The 21595-nt window shown below is 48.0% G+C and overlaps 1 protein-coding gene across 1 annotated transcript in view; it reads left to right on the forward strand.

Moving 5' to 3' along the window:
• Positions 1-917: 917 nt before the first annotated feature.
• LOC144146795 (plancitoxin-1-like) overlaps positions 918-21595 on the forward strand; it is a 35815-nt gene continuing 15137 nt past the window's right edge. The window contains exons 1-3 of the mRNA XM_077678730.1: positions 918-1105; positions 13170-13365; positions 19480-19552. Coding sequence (XP_077534856.1) covers positions 951-1105; positions 13170-13365; positions 19480-19552 — 424 coding nt within the window. The 5' untranslated portion in view covers positions 918-950. The remainder of the gene's footprint in view (positions 1106-13169; positions 13366-19479; positions 19553-21595) is intronic.

Below are 21595 nucleotides of genomic sequence, written 5' to 3' on the forward strand. Positions count from 1 at the left end.
AGAGGCAAGCCGTTTAAACCTCTGCCGTCACTGCAAGTTTGCGTTCCTGTTCATTGATGTGTGTCCTTTGTCTGTGCAGAACCTATTTCGCCCATGTATAGCGACGCACAGAATCCTTTCTGTCCAACGAGATAAAGTGAAGGTGAACGACAAAGGAATACAAAGTTTACGGAGAATACCACTGCGCATGACTTACAAACCCACAGTTCAATGTCTGCCTGAATTTCAAGGTAGAGTGTGGACAGAGCTATAGTGTCTCCGACCATGTCAATAGCGTAGTTGGCCAGCTGCGTTTCCCAGAAGCAGAAGTATTTTTCTTATTTAGTCGCGCTTGTATTTTTCGTAGGCGTCGTGACAAGTCCCCTCACAAGCCCAGTAGGTGGTTTGGTGCAACGTTAAGTCGCTCATTTCAAAAGCGAAGCGTGGTTTGTAGCTCAAAAATAGATCTGTTGGCCGTTTTGTTTGTTCTTTGTACGGAGGCACGACAGAAATATATCCTTAGATCATGCGTGCTCAAGTGAAAAAGCTACTAACAGTGCCAACACAGTTAATATCTATACTCGCCCAGAAAGAAAAAAATGACAGATGGCCCTATAAGGCTGCGTACAATACTGCATTAAAATATAAATCCGCAGGCGGGTCTACGATTGCGCACGAACGTGTTCACCACCGATAGGCTGGAAAGCCTTGAGGTCGTCTGCCCTCGTTATTTCCACTTCTCCTGCCCTAAATTTCTTGCGAATCATAATTTTTTTCATGCCTCGATCTTCGCCAGGAGCGCAATCAATCGGTACTTACTGAATTAAAACGATGGAGCAACCTCAGTACTGCCCTATTTTCGCACCATAGGTGACGGCACCGTTGGAGAGTGAAAATGATCACGGCGTTACCTACGCTCTCGCTCTAGAGCGAAGTAATTCAGTCCGCTAAGGCGAGCCCAGGTAGTTGCCATGAAAACCAGAGTGAAGTTTACACCTCTCTTCTTTTTTGTGTGCTGCGTGAGAACGGGAACCCTCGTTTGCGCCAGAAAAGGAGATTGGGAAGAGAATCACGAACGTCATGACGACGTGTCTTGCAAGAATGCCAACGGGGAAGACGTCGACTGGTGAATATCCCGCGCTCACAACTCAGTCAAAACTCGCTGAGATCCTCATCGCCGTACGCTTTTGGTCTCAAAGTGCTTGCCCGTAGGTTTGACGGCGAATTTCAGTGTTCATCTGTTCAGTACCCCGACCAATTTGTCTCGTTTTGAGCAATTTTACAGCAGAGCAGTACGCCACTGCTACTCTCGATTGCTGCATTGTGTCCGTTGTCCGCACATCAAAAATCTTTGCGGCAGAGCCAACTTTCTCACGGATGTCGTGTGTAACCCTCGTGGAAAAGATTATACTGTAATTGACCGGTAAAACGACTCCAACATCTCGCGGATTTGTTCACTTATAATTATTTAGCTCTAAACTAAACTAATAATTAAACTAAGCGTTTAAAAATTCAGTCTGCAGTCAGTGCCGGGTTTCGACTGGAAAGAGAGAGGGAGAATGAGCAAACTTTATTTAGGAAGTCAAGTCCGAGCCGCTAGGATATTATAAGCCCTAGGAGGAAGGGGGTGTTCCACGGCCCCAAAACACTAAGCGGGATTGGCGGAAGTGCACAGAGAGTTACAATGTGGACAGCCAACAGACACCACAGGGTGGCCTGTAGATTCTTGAATGGAGAGGCCTGCAGCTTGACCACAAGTAGGGAATATCAGGGTGGAAGGGGTTGGTGGAAAGAAATGTGGGAGACGAGATGGCCCGTACACAGCGCCAATATGTGTGTTCATTGTCCGGATAGCCACCGCATACCTGACAGTGCGGACGAACTGGAGACTTCTGTATGTAGTGGAGAAAGAGATCACAGGGGAGGGACAATGCATGCGCCTGTCCTATGCATGTAGCGTGTCTTCGTGACATGAACTTAGATGGGGAGGGAAGTGGAATTCTTGCAGTCTGGAGGTTAGCGAGGTGTTCTCAGCGCCTTGTATGATGCAGTGCTCTATCCTCTTTTGGATTGTATTCCTCAGGCCCCGGCTGACGGCTGCCCGGGGAATGAGCGTCGCGGGTCAGAGCGTGAGCTTGTTCATTACCCTCTATGCCTTTGATGGCCAGTGATCCATTCGAGGAAAACGTGTAGGTGGGGATAAGCTTGCATGTATGTTGTCAGGTTAGTGTGGACAGGGAATGAATGACATTCATGGCGAAACTTCGTAGTTGTCCCTGACTGTCCGTGCGGACTGTAATATTCTCGGTCCGATGCTGGTGGTGTATAATGGCTTCTGCGATGGCTTGAGTCTCTGATGCTATGGCAGAGGGGAAGTTGACGTGTTTCACGAAATGGTATGTTCCGCGAAACAAACGTCCGTGTATGTCATTGGGGAGAGAGGGGAGGAGGTCTGATAAGTTGAGCGCGAGATGCTCTGCGTTCTTGATCTGTGGTTGGACTCATGTGTTTTGGTATGGATAGCACTTTGATACTTGGTGTGCTTTCCTAGGGTGGCGGCGGGGGGTTACAGGAGATCGGTGGGGTACCCGAAGGCTCTAAGAATTTTCCGCCCTTGTATTGAATTTGTCAGACGGTGGTGATGAGATTCATCATAAACTGAGGCTTTTTGTTCAAGAGTGTTCTGGAGGGCAGCGTTCGTAATTAATGCTGTGGGGGCGTAGACAGGCACTCCCATTTTTATGCGGATGCATTTTCCGATGGCCGTTTATATTCTTTGGCTAGTTTTATAGAAATTTTCCGGAAACAAATTTATGTCATTGGACTGCTCACGTCACTACATATCTGTGGGAGAGAGAGAGAGAACAAACTTTGCTTTCCGCAGGACCCAGGTCCAGGTGCTGATTTCAGTCTTCAATTCACCGGGTCCACGTAGTACTGCAGAGTGTCCGGAAGGATCCGGTGCACATGACCATACAGAGCTTCCTGGGCAGCCTGGATGTTTACTGCCGACGGTGGAGACAGCCAGAGCTCCCAGGAAGTGATGGAGGCGAGGGATGGGGCAAGAGATGGCGGGGTGCAGTCCCAATAAGAATGAGGGACGGATGGGTAGGAAGAACAAGTGAGACAGGAACGATGGCCAGGGCGCCGATAGATACTGTGAAGAATGTGATGGGACGGGAATGAAGAGGTTTGAGCCTGCCGAATGAAGCACGCAGCGTCACGAGTTAGACGGGAACTGGGAGTGGATACAGGGTATACGTGATAGGCTCTGGGAGTGCAATTGATAACGGCGGGAAAAGCGGGGCTGAGAACTGTCCGGGAACCTTGGACAACACACCTCGGCGAGTATGTGTGAAAGTCCTTGTTAGGCTTGACATTGGGTAGCCGTAATTGAGCGATAAAACAGCGCCGAAAAACAGGACGACAGGAGAGCACACGGACACAGCTCTGCTAACAGATTGAAGAGTCTTGAAGATACAATGGAAAGGAAAGAGAAGAGAAGCCCGATGTAGAAAAAATTGACTGCAACACGGATTGTAGGCTGGCCAGTGCTCTCCTGATGTCCTGGTTTTTGCGCTCCTTATCGCTATTTGCGTTGCAGTCAATTGCAGTTAAAAACTGCGTGATTTCCGTTTACTGCTTTCCCACGAGCATAGTCACTACACGGCACTCCAAAGAGTCAAGGTCATTTACCCTCGTGTTCAAAAACGTCACTTAAGTATGACTTTTGCTCCTGACACTTTTCGGGGCCTTAACGCGTTTCAAGGACCAAACTTATGCCTAAAAGATGCCTTCTCAGCAACTTTATGCTCTTTTCAGCACTCAAAATTCGCAAGAGGGTGCTAGCTGGGATACTGTACCGGGCGACAACGTTCTTATCTCTCGCCGGCGAAGACGGCATTTAAAATTGCTAGCTTGTCTGGGAAAGACAAAACTTTTCGGTTTCTGGCAGCATAAATAATCACCGACAAACGGACGCTATAGATAGCACCGGAGACGCGCCACTACACGCCGGCAGGCAGGCCTAGCACTTAACCGACACCGCACTCACACGTGGAAACGCACGGTAGTTCATCATCATCATAATCATCACCACCATCACCAGCCTATCTACGCCCACTGCAGGGCAAAGCCCTCTCCCATTATTCTCCAATTACCCCGGTCATGTGCCAACTGTGACCAATTTATCCCCACAAACTTCTTGATCTCATCTGCCCACCTCACCTTCTGCGCTCCCTGCCACGCTTGCCTTCTCTAGGGATCCACTCTGTTACCCTTAATGACCAACGGTTATCTTGCCTGCGCATTACATACCCTGCTCACGTCCATTTCTTCTTCTTAATTTCTACTAGTATGTCCTTAACACGCGTTTGTTCCCTGACCAACTCCGCTCTCTTCTTGTCCCTTAATGTTACACCTATCATTTTCCGCTCCATTGCCCTCTGAGTGGTTCTCAATTTAAGTTGAACCCTCTTAGTGAGCCTGCAAGTTTCTGCCCCGTAGGGGAGTACCGGTAAGATGCAGCTGTCATACACTTTTTTCTTCAGGGACAATGGTAGGCTGCTATTCATTATCTGAGAATGTCTGCCGTATGCACGCCATCCCATTCTGATCCATCTCTGCCTCATGGTTGGGATCCGGGGTCACAACTTGGATAGGTATATATATTCATTTACCACTTCCACTACCTCGCCCCCTATCCCAAACTGTTGTGCTGTCCCAAGGTTATTGATCATTTCTCAGCACGGTAGTTAGCAGTGCGCAAAGAATTCACCAAATTAATACACTTCTCCAGCCGAATTTTCAGAAAAAGGGCAAAAAACATTAGTTCATCAGCGTAGCGAATTCGTTACATCAAGGTAAACCATTGCAACGCATTCGGTACATAGAGGTCGTAAACACGTGAGTTTCAATGAGGATGGCAATGGGGAATTGAAAAACTTCTTTAAATTCAGGAATTCGTTACATAGAGGTTCCTTACATCCAGGTTTAACTGTATGTGTGCGCTGGTCTTCTAGGCACCCCTGGTCACATTCGACGTATAGGCATTGCGCGGCACTTGTTCGGAAGGCTCCTGACGAAAGGGGAAGCCCCAGGTGCAAAACTTAGTCGAGCATTTTTGAGGTGGTTTTTGAAGCTGACCCATATACAACGCTCCCATAGGCCAACCACGACTTCACGAAGCTGTTATAAAGACGCAGCAGGCACATCTTGTCTGCGCCGTAGGAGTGATGGGAGATGACTTTTAGAATATTCATTGCCTCTATACATTTTCTTTTGAGTAACTTTATATGTGGAATAAATAAGAGCTTTTCATCTAGCACAATGCCTAAAATCTTCTGCTCCTTTTTCACAGGCACAGCTATTCATCAACTAAACTGGACGGTGCCACTCTCATGGAGAATACTCCTCCTCTTGGAAAATAAGACGCGTGCTTTTAGATTTAGCTTAAAGCCATTTTCGTCTGCCCATTTTACAGGGTTGTTTGAGGCGAGTTGTACCGCCGTTCACAAATAGACAGGTTACAGGACCTGAAAGTGATATGAACATCGTCTACATGAATGGAGTGAAAGATCGCATGGGGCAGGGCTTTTGCAAGTGCGTTCACCTTAATTATGGGAAGTGTACAACTAAGTACTCCACCCTGAAAAACACCGTTTTCTTGCATATGCAGTGCACATACTGCAGCCCCGACCCTTATTCTAAATGTTCGTTTAGACAGATATCTTTCAAGGGTGTTAGCATATTTCCACAAATACAAAAATATTTTAGGTCCCGCAGGATGCCGTAGCGCCAAGCAGTGTCATGCGCTTTTTCTAGATAAAAAAGTATGGACATACAATACTGCTTGTTGAGAAAGGCATTTCGTAAATAAGATTCAACAGCGACAAGTTGGTCCGTTGTTTATCTGCCCGACCGAAAGCCTGCCTGGCAGCTGTCGAGAATACCATTACATTCCAGAAAGTATAATAACCTTCTGTTGATCTTTTTTTTCGAACATCTCACACAAGCGGCTGGTCGATTGATTGATTGATTGTAGGGTTTAACGCGCCGACGCAACGCAGGCGATGAGGCGCGCCGTAGTGGAGGGCTCCGGATTAATTTTGACCACCTGGGGATCTTTAACGTGCGCCGAAATATCGTACACACGGGCGTTTTTGCTTTTCGCCTCCATCAGAAAAGCGGCCGCCGCGGCCGGGAATCGAACCCGCGACCTCGTGCTCAGCAGCGCAACGCCTTAGCCACTGAGCCACCGCGGCGGGTCACAAGCGGCTGGTCAGGGTAATCGGACAATCCTTTCAACACAGAAGGCACCTTTTCCCTGTTTCAGCAGTAGCACCTTGATAGCCGGTTTCCATGGCTTAGTAAAGTGTTCAGCATGCCATATTCTGCTAAATAAAAAGAGCAGAGTATGGGTTGTGTCTTTATGAAGGTGTTTGATCATGGTATACGTAATGTTATCTGCACCTGGCGCCGAAGTCTCGCAACCAGCCAACGCATTCACGGGCTTGTAAAGTGAGAATGGAGAGTTGTAAGAGTCATTTGATTGCTTGTTGTTACGTATGGCCTTCCGCTCAGCCGCCTTTTTGTAGTGTATAAATAAATGTGCTTGTGTAGTGGGAAGAGCTTGAGACGTGTTCGAAGTGTTGTGCCAACGCATTTTCCTGGTCCTCTAAAATGTCCCCACTGCTGTTACTAAGGGGTCAGCTATATGCACTTTGTCCCTTTGGTTTTTTTATCCGGTTCCAAACCTTTCGAGTATCTCTAAAGGAATCTATTGCAATTAAAAATGGCCTCCAGCTATTGCTTTTGGTCTGACGGCGCATACGCCTTCCCATGGCTTTGGTGCGCTTTAACGATACAAGGTTGTCCGCAGTGGGGTACCTGCGGAGAATGACCCACGCCTTAGGCCGCGTTCAGACTACCGTAGCATCCGCAGTAAGTGGCGTATTTATCGTAATCTGTGCAGCCGCCAGAACTTCCGTATACGCAGCTAGCAACCCATTATGTTCATATTGAGCCCTTCGGTAAGATACGTATTTTGCGACCTGTCGCGGGTTCGATTCCCGGCCGCGGCGGCCGCTTTTCTGATGGAGGCGAAAAGCAAAAACGCCCGTGTGTACGAGATTTCGGCGCACGTTAAAGATCCCCAGGTGGTCAAAATTAATCCGGAGCCCTCCACTACAGGGCGCCTAATCGCCTGCGTTGCGTCGGCGCGTTAAACCCTACAATCAATCAATCAATCAATTTTGCGACCAGCCAATCACCACTCTGGGGCAACTGCGTTTCGCATTTTTAATCATGGCGCCGATCAGCAAGTGGCTGTTAGCGGGGATCGAGGCTCTTAAAGCCCAAAATGAGCTTATCATTGTCTACGCGCTAACCGACGCAGATGCAGGCGTTGTAGAACAATGTGGGCTCGTCAAATCTTCCTCGATAGAGTCGTTGATGAAGATTTCCACAATCTTTTTGCGCAGCTGAGGACTGGCGATAGTGCGTTGTTCTACAACGTTGCATCGGCGCATGCCTGCGATGGTGGTCACCGGATGAAAAATAATCTGGGGTGGCCGGAAGGCCCGTGACCGGAAAGTGAAAACCGAAACTGCTCTGCCCATTGGCTCCGCCGTAACAGTCGCATCTGAGCTTGTCGTAGAAGTTGCGGACCCTTCAACATTTACGCCCCTGCTGGCAACAAACGTTGCGTACTTTACGCTCAATGCATCGATAATCTGAACAAACTCATTGCATTTTTGAGTTCACGCTTACGATCCGTACGAACGATGCGTACGTAGCGAACCGTAGTCTGAACGCGGCCTTATTCTGTGCCTGGCGCGATCATCGACACTCTTCATTCCACCAGGGCGACCTTAGGCTACTTGTGTTACCAGAAGTCCCGGTGATGGAGTTCTCTGCAGCGTCAAATATACGTGCTGTGACAAGGCTACAGGCTTCGTCAGCACCCAAATGTTTTATAGAAGTGCGTGAGAGTTGAGATTTCTGATTAAGGTTCTCCCAGTGCGCAGCGGTTTCTTTAAACCTTTTAGTTGCGCTGAGTGTGTACGGGTCTTCGTCTAAGCACTTCAAGATTACTGGGAAATGGTCACTTCCTAACGGGTTTTTATCCACCCGCAACTCAATGACTGAAAAAAGGACGGCAGAATCGATTGCCAAGTCTATGTGTGAGTACGTGTTGTGTGTGGTGTTATAATATGTTGGTTGTTCTTATTAAAGAGGCAAGCACCAGAAGATACTAGGAAATTTTCTATTATAGGGGCACGGGCATCAGTTCTCCCAGAGCCCCAGAGTTTGTTATGTACATTTAAATATCCAACTAAAATAAAGGTTTCAGAAAACTCATCCACCAAGGACTCGAATTCCGAGGTAGACAAATGATAATCCGGGGAAAGTATAAAGAACATTTAGTAATCAGCAGATTAAAGATGATCACGAGAGCAGCAACCGCCTCAAGGCTGGTGAGAAGCCTAATGAAATGAAATGGGGTGGATTTTTGGGCCGCAATGGCTGCCCCGCCAGACGAATGAGCAAAAGCCTCTCTATCTTTCCTAAGGAGAGTGTATTGTTTGAGAAAGTTACTTTGCTTGAAATTCAGGTGTGTCTCTTGGAGTCAAACAATACTGAATTGATGTTTGTAAAGAAGTTCATATAAATCATCTAAGTTTTTCATGAGACCTCTAAAGTTTCATTGAACTATGCTTTAAACAGCAATTGTGGGTTAGAAATAATAAAAATGTAGTTGTGTAGTTGCCTGTTTTGGTTCATGTCAGTAAGTCTTATTTAGGTCCTGTGATACGAAGAGCTGCCAAGAGTGCTGCGGCGTTCATTTCATGCCTGCTGTGCAGGTTGAGACGCCGAGGCACCCATATTCTCGTCTGACATTTCAGGTGTCATTCGAGTGGTATCCTTCCGACATCCACCTCGTGGATTGGTCCCTGAAGTGGTCGCAGGCTTCGCAGGTGGAACCCGTAGTGTGGGAGGGGAAGGATTCTTTGTGGGGCCCCCTGTGTTCACTGTCTCAATGCCCTCAGATGTCGTGGCGTCCAACAAAGCTGGACTGGAATGGCGGGACCAGGCCCAGCTGTGCCCGTCGCCACACCCTCCACAAGCTCCGCAGAAGTTGCGGTGGGGTGCTGGGCTGTGGATGGCAACCAGGCAGGAGAAGGAACCACCAGGGACTCTGCTGTTGAGGCAGAAGGGGGTGGTGGCCCCTCTGAGGGGATTAAGGACAGCGACGCATCAGCTGGGCTGCACAGTGTCGCAGCACCAACCAAACGATGCCCAACTCCCGGCGGGTGGTGTCTACATAAGATGCGGCCGAAAACGTGCTTTTGGCGTGCCTCTGGGAAATATGTTTTCGGTTACTTTGATATGTATGATCTCCTTTTCTTTCTTGAAATATGGGCAAGATCGTGAGTATTCAAAGTGTGAGACACTGCAATTTCGACATTTCATGAGTGCATTTTAGCAGTCTTCAGAAGAGTGATCGTCTTGGCCGCATTTAGCACATACGAGCTTCCCACGGCAAGCTTGTGTGCCATGGCCGTAGTGTTGACACTTAAACCATGACCTAGGGTTCGGAATTGCCAATTTGTTCTTGCTTTAGGAGGTTCACGCTTTGTTTTTTTTTTCTTTCTTTTTCGCATTACCTCAACAAGGTATCAAGAGGGCATATTTTTGGCATTGCAATCTTTACCAACAATGTTTTCAATGCACTTGGCAATGAAGAATACTGACAAGACAGCGATTGGGGATTTTTTGTCCGCTGAGTGTACTTGCTGATGTTTACTGAAAGTTGCCTAAGGTGGTTCGATTCGGAGTACTTCCATGCGACCCCTTTTAGGAGGTCGATCAGGGGTTTTTGGTGGAATGGAGAAAGTAGCCATAGATGATGGAATCAATTCAGTGGCAAGGCCAGTCGCCTACCTCCGAGCACAACAAAGGAACGTGGCTTTGCAGCACACGCTAACTGTACGTTGCCACTATAACCCTTTGCTTGGAATATGAGGTATCTTTGCACATGTAGGGTTAACCCTCGCCGCATGGAAAAACGTAGAATAAGGAAGGAGGGAGATGACAGGACAGGGCTAGGAAAGGATTTAGGGAAGAAAAAGAACTAAGATGAGGACAGGAAAAGGCGACTGGCTGGTTCCCAAAAACAACCCAGGAAAATCACACTGTACGTTAAGGTGTGGGCGTTACACTTCAACGCTTTATGTTTGACCTAACGTAATGCCGGTCGCATAGCGATCTTCTAGTGACGCGCCAAACAACGTTATACTCATTGTTTACATCATCATTATCATTATCAAACATCGGGTACGGGCTTAGTAACGTCAAATTCATTGCACGTCAAGCTGCGAATAACGGTTAACTTCTTTGGGCGTCAATGTTTTACGTTGAGCCTGACGTCAGGCCGTCGTATACCCGCGCCACCTTTCCCTTTTTCTGCAAGCCCGGAATTAAAAAAACCTTGGCTATTACCATGAAGCGCATTCTGGGTAAGCAGACTCACAGCATTCATAAATCAGCAACGTTAAGGGCGCATTCCCTTGAGTGAACAATTTGTACTGGGATAATTTTCGTACTCGCAATTTTTCGGACTCGCACGAAACGAGAAATTCGTGGGTGTGAGCTGTAAACCGTTAACGCAGTGAAAAGTGGGGACGGTGCCTGCACTACTTCCGGTGTTGGAAGAGAGGGATTCGCTGACACTAAACACCAGCTACCTTAAACAAAACAATTACCCTTTTAAACTTTGCGAGATTCCGTTCCCCTGTTGGTACACGCCCGCCGCTTCCTGCTCGCACCCAGCGCCACCTACTGGTTCGCTTGTAATATTTCTATTGGTTTGAGCAACTGCCACAAAGAACTCCCCAGTTCTGCCTCAGTAGCCGAACCGCCAAAAAAAATTTTGCAAGTACCGTGACTTTTTACTATGAAATGTTCTCTGGGCTCAGTATACACATTCTTTTCGTAAATTATGGTGGTTTGATATCTTTTAGGACGGTTGAGGGGTGTGGCGCGGTATATCAACACATTTAACCCTCTGCATTGTACCGGAACTGCTAGGCTTGTACCTATGTCGCAACAGCTTATCGCTTAACCTTAGCGACAACTTTCTGGACATGAAAGCAAAATGCCGAAGCGCACTGGAATGTTAAAGCAAAGCATATGACTGTCGTGCGGCGGTTTCGCGGAGGATGCGCAAGTTAGCCTTTTGACCGGAGACACACCCCCGGCGACACACCACTCGAAGCTCATCGCGTGATTCGCCGGGTCCGCTGTCGGAACTGCGCCGAGGGCGTCTTTTTCAGTCGTTCTGCCCATATGAGCGGCGGCCGCCCCCGCGGTAGCGCCAGATCAACCGATCGTCAGCCGACCACCCCCGCAGTCTCCCACGCATGCGCCGCTCGGTCGTCTCGGGCTACGTGACTCGTCTCGCGCCTGGTAAAGAGGAACGGCGTCGCCGTGAATGAACGCCGCGTTCGCCCTGGAGAACTATGCGCTCGCTGGGCCTCCTTCTGTGAGCGTTGCACGATACCGAACGGATTTGAGCTGTGGTCGGCAGTACAGCTACATCAAAGATTAACCGAGCGAGACCAAGACTCAACCAGACTAAGCCAAGCTTTTGCTTTGCATATCCAAGATTATCTGAGCTAAGCAGCAGCCATTTTCTTTTTTTTTTTCATTTTGAATTCGAAGTGCTTGGGTGACATCCTTTCGTTGGTGTCCAATGACCAAGGTGGCAGCGACCTGGCCCGAAGCCATAGAATAGTAGAGGAGTCCAAAGAAAGAGCGAAAATGTTGGAAGAGTAGCAAGCGCAAATGCGGTCCCACAGAGAGTTTGCACCGGTCCGAGTGAGCCGTCAGCTGATGCACGTCGCCCCAGGTCAGGTCGGGATGCAATGCCTCTATACGGCGTCCTGCGGAGCTATACAGAGGAATTCTAGGCGTGGACATGGTGGCGTGTTTCGATTGCCTCGTTAGTTTGCATCCGGTGTTGGGTAGTTAAAGAAAACAAGGGACGCCGCACCTTCTACTGGTGATAGAAGTGATTTTGTACAACAGCGTCGTCGGAAGATTGTCGGCACTATGACGGAGACTGGCGGCCAAAATAGATGAGCAGCATTTGCGCGAAGATTAGTTTCAAACCTTTATTCCAAAACAAAGCGGGGGGGGGGGGAACTCACTGTTTAATCACTGTTTGTCTCTCTGGTGTTTCGCGTAAAAACGGGAAACCTCGGAAGGGACAGGAGTGGGGAAAACTGAAGCTGAGGAACTACTTCCCCATGTATCCTGTTGAAAACCCATCTAACGGTTATTCTCTGAAATGCCAAATGGTGGCGACGAGACTCAGCGCGATGTCATAAAATTAGCCTTCCAATGTGGAAGCGAATACCAGAACGTCGAAAGCTATCCATTTTCTTGGCAGCCAGCCTCGAAATTGGCTCGGACGAGATCACACCTCTATCAACGGGGTACACCCTGTGGCATTCATCTTATGTGGGTGCATTTTATAACATTAACTAGTCTCGTGCAATAAGTATAAACTTCATTGTTAAACTTGCAACGAACACTGGTGATCTGTAGGGCGACGAAGCATGAAGACAACTTATTAGTAACAGGTGACAGACGATAGAAAGCCAAAGTTTTTTAGCATAGACCGGCGAAGCTCCCGTGAGCTCCCCATATACGGTCAATGTATCGAAAAAAGACCCCAGCTTATTTGCTCCCTTACTGTAGGAATTACGGGTTTTCTTGGCATGCGTCAAGAGGCAGGCGACGCACCACGGCATCTAATGCAATACTAAGTCGCTAAAAGCATTTTCAATGTACCTTTTTTTATTTCAGAACAAGTTTTATGATGCTGAAATAAGTCCTCAAAAATTTTTATGCACCTTTATACTGTCATTCTTCCCCCAGTACACGCCGGGAAATTGACATTGATCATTACCACTTGGGTGGGCGGAATAGCATACGGGCATCACATTCTGAGACTGAAGTTCGCAACTGCTATGTAATGTAGAATTCTGACAGCAGCTGTATACGTATACGTGAGCCGCACACGTCACGGTTGTCAATGACTGGGGAAACAAGCCATTAAACTGCACTGACCCGCTGATGCTAGCAATACAAAAAATGACCTCCTTTATTCATATTACTGCCAGGTTTATTGCCTACAAACCGCCAAAGACGAAGCACGGAGATGAAAACTTCATCGCCACTGAAGGTGACGAACTGGCGTATGTCGACTCAGTGAGTGGCGCTGCAAAGTATTGGACTTTTTTAGACGAACCCGTCGATAGCAGTGGCAATCCTGTCAGCCGTACTTTGGCACCGATCTACGGACCACGTAAGGATGAGGTGAGCAGGGCAACTCTATCGGCTTTCGATAGGGGCATCTTTGTGGCGGATCACAGTCGCTATTAGAGCTTCTCTTATTACAGCTTACCTAAATGCTTGCAATGTAACAAGTTCACTAAATGGCAATGCGTGTCGTGCCATTTTGGATGAAATCTCCGCCTGCTCTGTGGAACCCTGCAGTGCAGAACGTGATGCTCCCTTTGCCTAATTGCAACGCGCAGGCTACGGTTTCAAGGGGCATCGCCTCTGTCAGTGGCATAATATGGTCAGTTGGGCGCCCGGATTTTTCTTTCTTGTGCACTGCCGCAAAGAAAACCCCTGAAAGTATTTACAGTCACTGCTCCAAGGGTGTCTGTCAGAAAGATCACACCTATCTCAGGGCGATATAAAGTTTGGGCGGTTACCTACGACTGTGGCTTATTGTGCCTTTTGCGGCAAAAACTACTAAGGAGATCAATCAGTGAGCCAGCCAGTCTACGAAGTAACTCTTTTTTTCTTTTGCATAAAGTGAAGCCTGATCGGTAGGCTACCTTAGATAATTTGTAGGTGCAGTGAAACTGTCACAAAGTCTGTAACAAAAAAAAATAGAATTTTTATGCCTCTTCTGGAACCCATGCCTTTATGTAATTTAAGCATTGAGGTTGATGATGTAAGTGTGCCACCTGTATAGCTGTTTTTTTATACCTCAGGGTGAGTCATTCTTTGACATTCAACGCAGCCAGTCAGACAGACCAGGAAAGAAATGACAGAACCAGCGTGTCCCCTCTAAAATTTCCTCTTTTCTATAGCAGTTCATACCCGCTCTTAGACTTGGAGATATGAACCAACTTAACTGTAAGACACCGCGTTTTTCTGAACAGTGTTTACAAATCACTATTCAGCCGGGCTCATGCAGGACGCTCTGGAGCAAAAAAGCGGGGCTATAGTACTTGCACACAATTCAAGCGCGTGCGGACCTGGCATGAAAGGCGATGAAAGTGGATGCTCAACGCTGGGACAGTAAAAAGAAAGAGGGGACTGTATGCGCTCTGGGTGCGCCGACAACACGCTGTTCCAACTTAACACAGTACCCCTCCGCGCGATGCCACCTTTGTCGTATAGTGCTCGGAGGGACTTTATCATGAATGGTTGGAATGAATGAGCATAGATGAGGAAAGGGGTCCCAGTCTGGGCAGTGACCACAAGCGTGCCACCTGAGTTTTCGGAAACCGGAGGGTGAAAAGGCGGGGGTGAAGGGGGGGGGGGGGGGCAAAACCGGACCGTGCGGGGCAGTACCCAAAGTTAAGCAGTAAACAAATTGCGTCTATAGCCAAAAGCATAGCAGCTGACATAGAAAGAAATCCTAGAGAAATATGGGAGTGCGACAGGCTCATCAAAACTATGCAGGAAAAAATGATCTAGGCAGAAAGGCCAAACCAATGGAAAGGGAAAAAACGCCAAGGAGCTGGTGGAATGTTAAAATTAAGGAGGCTGTAGAGAAGCGTAAAAAGGCGTCTAGGGAGCACAGGCAAGCCAAAAGGGCAGGGAGGCAGCAGGACGAGGCGGACCTCAGATGAGAGCAATACAGCCAAAGAAAAGTGAAAGTGCAACTGTTGGTGCAAGAGAAAATAAAGGGTAACAGCGAGCGATGGGTGGTCCGAATACGAGGGAAGGGCGGAGATGCACCGAAAAAGTTTTGGAACCATGTGCTGGCGTTAGGAAAACGCACGGTATCCATATAGAAAACGGAGAGGGGCAGATGCTCAAGGTAGAGCAGGCGTTGGCATTTCTTAATGAAATCATCATGGAGAAATTCTGTATGGTGGATGAAGCGGGCCCGCAGCATCACAGAGATGTCACGGTGGAGAGGCCGGAGTGTCTGGAGATAGATGGGGACAAGCTCAAGTGGAAAAAATCACGAAAAAAGGTCCCCAAAATTACCGCAGTACGCACGAATGGAATGCCGATGGAGTTGATCAACCAATTGATCAACCAAGGCAACACCGGACACGGGGAAAACGAGCAGGATGAACTTAATGTACAAGGGCAAAGGAGACAGTACTAAGCTGAGCTCATATACAGACCAGTGACCGTCAGGTCAGTACTGTACAGGTTAGGAATGCAGGCAATGAAATTTGAGCTAAAGCAGTAGCTAGAAGAAAATAGGATACTAGGGGAACTTCAAAATGGGTTTCGAAAGAAAATAAGACGAGACGACAACCTATTTGTCGTAAGCCAATGCATAGAGGTGGCGGAGATGCAAAACCGACCTTTTGTGATGAGCCTTTGTGGACATTAAAGCGCCGTATGATAACGTAAACAGGGAGCGGCTATGAAATATCCTGGAGGACGAAGTAATGGGGGTAGAATTGATTAACTTATTCAGGGAACTATACCGGAAGAACCAAGTGCAAGTAGTGTGGCAGGGGGTAAAATACAACAGGCCTGTATACACCTACAATGGTTTGAAACAAGGATGTGTAATCTCTGTAATGCTGTTAATCATCTACATTGCGAATTTATAAAGGGAGCTAGAGGGAAGTAGGCTGGAGTTCGATTTATCATACATAAAAAATGAACAGGTGGTCGAACGAGTTCCAGGATTAATGTATGCAGACGACATACTCGTGATGGCGAACAACCGGATAGGTATGCAGGGCTCGATGGATATGTGCGGTGAAGAAGCGACGCACGTAGGGCTATCCTTTGGGAGAGAAATATCGGGCGTCGTGGTCTTTAACAACTACATGGAGCACCAAACAGTATCAGTGAAACAAGTAGAAATACCATGAGTAAAAGAGCATAAACATTTGGGAGTATGGCTTAACGACGGCGAAGACTACACGCATGCGCATGAGGCTCACCTTAAGACGAAGACGGAACGCGGCTATAGTGAAGCAAAAAGCACTGGGGGTCTACAACAAATACGAGGTGGTAAGAGGAGTCTGGAAAGGGGTCATGGTACCAGGACTGACTTTCGGAAATTTGGTTACCTGCATGAAACCAGAGACCCAAGCGGGTACGGGGGTAAATCAGAGCGCGGTAGGCAGACTGGCCGTAAGGGCCCACAGGAAAACTACGAACGAAGCGGTACAGGGGGATACGGGCTGGTCGTCCTTCGAGGCAAGGGAAGCGCAAAGCAAGATAGTGCTTGAGGAGAGAATACGTGACATGGAGGGCGAAAAATGGGCCGTGAGAGGGTTTAGGTCCCTCTATATCCCTGTATGTGAGAAGCATGGACACGTGGTGGAGAGGGAGGACCAGACAGCTGACCAAGCTGTACGGAAAGTCGGTATAGGGGAAAGCGGGGTATTCACAACAGGTGAAAAGCAGGTAAAGCCAGCAGAGACGACGAATTGGGCGCAGAGAATGGAAGCGGAAAAAAACTGTGTTCGGGCGCTTATAAGACGGAGAAACTGGTAATCAGGGAGGAAGGTTTCTATGGCAATACGAGAGGCAATGCATCGCTCTTCGAAGCACGGGCGGGGTTTGAGAACACGAGCATACACGGCTATCTACAGGCAACCGGATGAAATATGTGTCCATATTCCGGTAGAGATCTGGAAACTATAGAACACATTGCCAGGAACTGCACAGAGATACCACCGCCGCGGGGCGATAGGGGAAACGACGTCGGCGGAGGCTTTGGGATTTGGGGTGAGGGGGAGCAGCCTCAACTTCAGGGCCATAGAGATGACGAAGAGGCGGCTGGAATGGTGGTGGAGGAAAAGTAGGGAAGAGATGGGTATGCAGGCGGAGTAATCATACGGATGAGAATTTAGAACGGCGAGGAGTGTGAGAGGAGACCATATTCACACGATCAATCAGGTGATAGAGAAGTGCGCTGAGTATACTCAACCCCTATATATAGCCTTCATAGATTATGAGAAAGCATTTGACTCGGTCGAAACCCTAGCAGTCATTCAGGCATTACGGAACCAGGGGGTAGATGAGCATTATGTAAGAATACTAGAGGATATCTACAATGGGTCTTCAGCGACCATCATCCTCCATAGGGAGAGCCGTAAAATACCTATAAGGAAGGGTGTCAGACAAGGAGACACAATCTCTCCAATGTTATTCACAGCATGCTTACAAGAAGTATTCAGAACGTTGGATTGGGAACAGGTGGGAGTAAGGGTTAATGGAGAATACCTCAGTAACCTCAGATTTGCTGATGACGTTGCCTTGCTAAGTAACTCGGGGGACGAATTGCAAAGCATGCTTTCCGCACTGGGCGAACAGAGTAGAACCGTGGGCCTGAAAATTAATATGCAGAAAACTAAAGTAATGATCAATAACCTCGGGACAGCACAGCAGTTTGAGATAGATGGCGAGGCAGTGGAAGTGGTAAGCGAATATATATACTTAGGCCAAGTTGTGACCCCAGATCCCAACCATGAGGCAGAGATAATTAGAAGGATCAGAATGGGGTGGGGTGCATATGGCAGACATTTTGAGATAATGAATAGCAGCAGCCTACCATTGTCGTTGAAGAAGAAAGTGTATGACAGCTGCATCTTACCGGTACTCACCTACGGGGCAGAAACTTGGAGGCTCACTAAGAGGGTTCAACTTAAATTGAGAACGACTCAGCGGGCAATGGAGCGGAAAATGATAGGTGTAACATTAAGGGACAAGAAGAGAGCGGAGTGGGTCAGGGAGCAAACTGGTGTTAAAGACATATTAGTAGAAATTAAGAAGAAGAAATGGACTTGGGCAGGGCATGTAATGCGAAGGCAAGATAACCGCTGGTCATTAAGGGTAACAGAGTGGATCCCTAGAGAAGGCAAGCGCTGCAGGGGGCGGCAGAAAGTTAGATGGGCAGATGAGATCAAGAAGTTTGCGGGGATAAATTGGTCACAGTTGGCACAGGACCGAGGTAATTGGAGAATAATGGGAGAGGCCTTTGCCCTGCAGTGGGCGTAGACAGGCTGGTGATGATGATGATGATGATGATGATGAGAGGAAAGAGAGGGGGAGGGAGCGATGGGAGTTTAAAATAAGGGGGGGGGGGAGCTGGGGTAAGGCAAATCTATTAGGTTAGCTAAGAGTAGGGCAAGTAAGTGGAATAAAGCAGACAAGTCGGTTGCTGACAACCGACGCCCCGATTCAAAGCGAGAGCCACTAATCATCATCATCATCATCATCAGCTATGGCCCTCACTGCGTTTGAGCAAACCAACCGGTAGGCCGCACCATATTCGCTTGCATCTTCCGCCGTTCGGGCAGTGGGGGAATGAGCTTCTCCTTGGTGTGACTGACGGTTTCCAAGCTCGTTCAGACGGAGGGTTCGAGAGCCCTCAATCAGCGCGCCTTTTCAAAAATCATGCGCAGATCGCGCGTCGTGCAGTGACGTCTAGCGCCTCGTGTGCACTGCGGAATGCCGCTGCGTTATAGTGCTTAGCTGAAAGGAAGCATAACTTAACAGATGGTGCTTTTATAACGTGCATCCCACATTTCTTGCGTTAACCGCACGTGGCCAAAGAAACCATACTTCCAGAAGGCTACCACCTGCGTTCTCGCCTGACGCTATCTGGCCAGCATCTGTCCCACTGAGGACGACTTTTGGGCGCACGTGTGTCAGAGTGCACGAGACAGTATCCAAATACGACCCTTCGGGTTATGTCCCTATATTCTCCAATACCGCTGTCAGCTAGCCAATTTTAATTACTTTTAGTAGACAATACTTGACTTGGCGACGCTCAGCTGTACTGTAAAAGCCTAAGCCTACACCATGTTCAACCGCATACCTTCACAACTGACTGACTCGTGCGACAGGCAATCGCGATATTTGATCGCCACTAGAAGCAATTAATTTGTAGGGGTGAATGAAAAGCGAAGAAGACAATAGCTATCACCAAATGTTTATTGAAATCGCTCTTGTGACATCGGTGAACGAAAGAATCTCTTAAGCTTGAAGGGCGTTTTTTTGTTTACCTTATTGACCGAACGCAGCAAATGGAGAATATAAAGTTTGCTTCGACACTGGATGCATGCGCATTTTTCAGGAACGTCCTACGTCGCTGCCCACCTAAGCCGTGTTCGTTACGCCATGCTTCATTTTATCAAATGTTGAAATGTTCTTACTTAAAATGCGTAAGTAAAACATATTGAATATTTTTACCTATTACAGAGGATTGCTTACGCAGTTTATAATGACCAACCTCCGCATCGCTCTCCGGGAACCAAAAAGGGTCACTCGAAAGGTACACTTTTGCGCTCTTATTTTTCAATGTGCTCACGGTTTCTACCTATTCACATGACTTGCATGTGTGACTGCAGTAGTTTAAAGGTGCATTTCAGTTGTTTCTGTCATTGCGTTGCGACTATGAAGAAATGAGGAAGGCCCAATTTCAATTACATCTGTCTTGTGGGGATGCTAATGTAGGCCATTGTGCAAACAGCAATGTTAGACTATTTTTTTGTGACAAAGTATTCGGTTTCATCTACAGCGAGTGAGTGTGTTGCCATAGAAGCTGCGTTGCGCCAACTGTCATCGTTTGAAAGGCAAAAAGTCACAATATTCAGCGATTCAAAGTCAGCCCTTCACCTATTGCAGCGGGGTATACCTGTTGAAAAGACCTGTCAGCGATCCCTACTTCTACTAAAGCGGATTAAGCATGAAGGCTTCACCATGCAATTCCAGTGGATCCCGTCGCACGTCGGTGTAGCGGGAAACGAACATGCTGACAGCTTAGCCAAGGACGCCTTATCTTCTACAAGGACGGTGCAAACGCGGTGCGATTTCCAACGCATACAGAAACAGACCGTTCGCGAGCACTTCAGGCAGCTGTGGCGACCAGTACATCAACCAGTCGTGACGAAGGGCCTGAAAAGAGCCGAAGCCTGTCTGCTCCACCGCGTAAGAACAGACTCAGCCCGTACACCAGCTTGGCTACATAAAATCAACATTGTTTCATCCCCTTTGTGCCCCTCGTGCAGTGTGGCTGGTGACATTGATCCCTTCATTATGAACTGCTCCAAACCCAACCCTGAGCGGACGAACTTTTTTCGTGATCTCCAGAAGTTAGGAGTGCCCCATGCTACATCGGAGGACATTATTTTTCCTCGGGACCACTGGATTGTGCGAAGAGATGTGTCTCATCTCCTACTCAGATTCTTGCAGTCCACAGGACTAAGTGAGGTGTGGTGACATTGCGTGTCTGTTATTTTAGGACTAAGTGATGTGTTATGACTTTGAGAGATTTGATATGGTATTGGGGACGATTAGGCGGAGCAATTGCCGGCAGCTATGCAAGGCTAAGTCCGCCTTATTCAACAATACTTACTACTACTACTTCGGGCCAAAGCTCTAACTGAGCTCACTAGACAAAAATTTCAACCCTCTTCCCTTTTGAAACTCAACTACCTGTGAGTGTATTTGCTTGCGATAAAATTTTTGGTGTAGTCAAATTCGACTGTATAATCTTTCCGTCATGCCCATCGTATACAATTCCGCCGACACATGCCCGATTTAAACCGAAGCTATCTATGCCTCACTGATGAAGACCGTCCCGTCATCAAAATGCACTGCAGGAAAGCCAACTCTTCATGTGGGTTTCACAAAACGATAATGATGATTAGAGAAGGCACATCAATCGCTTCAAGAGAAAAAATTATCAGTGCCTTAGCTCGGCTATGCCAGGATATACGTAGCGTGATTATTCTTAGCTTGCCTGGTTGTCTAGGATTAGCTTGATTATGATGCTATACTGCTGCTTCAATGACACACACATGGTATACACATTATGTGACACATTTATATTTATCAAGCGCCACCAATCGCCCCAGAACTAAGCTGGTTCCACAGGCGCACGCCGGTGTTGCTGCGACGCACGAGCCAGAGCCATCGGTTCGACATCCGGCCACCCCTCGCATGATCTTCAAGTGGACCGGGCCGCCACGTGCGAAACGGAGGTCGGCGAAGACGCTGGGCTCGCGGGGTGTGTGAGAGACGGCGGGCAGCGAGAAATGTCCGTGTGACGTCACTGCTCCTCGCGCATGCGCAGCACGGCTCTCCAGGAGACACGCGATACTTCTCAGTCTCGGTCAGTGTAGCTCACGCTACAAAACAATTCCCGCTCTCGGTGTCTAGCCCCGATCTCTCGCGTTGTAAATCCGACGTCTATCCGATCGCGCCATTCCGCCACGGTCGAAGCAATTTGATTTTTCAACTTTGACTTTGACTCAGGTTTCATAAGGGAAAACCTCGCGTTTAAACCATCTTTCCCTTAAGAAAGGGGCTTTGG

The sequence above is a fragment of the Haemaphysalis longicornis genome, unplaced genomic scaffold (genome assembly GCF_048455015.1).
Source record: "Haemaphysalis longicornis isolate Haplotype H1 unplaced genomic scaffold, Haemaphysalis longicornis Haplotype H1 scaffold_7, whole genome shotgun sequence".
Taxonomy (NCBI): Eukaryota; Metazoa; Arthropoda; class Arachnida; order Ixodida; family Ixodidae; genus Haemaphysalis; species Haemaphysalis longicornis.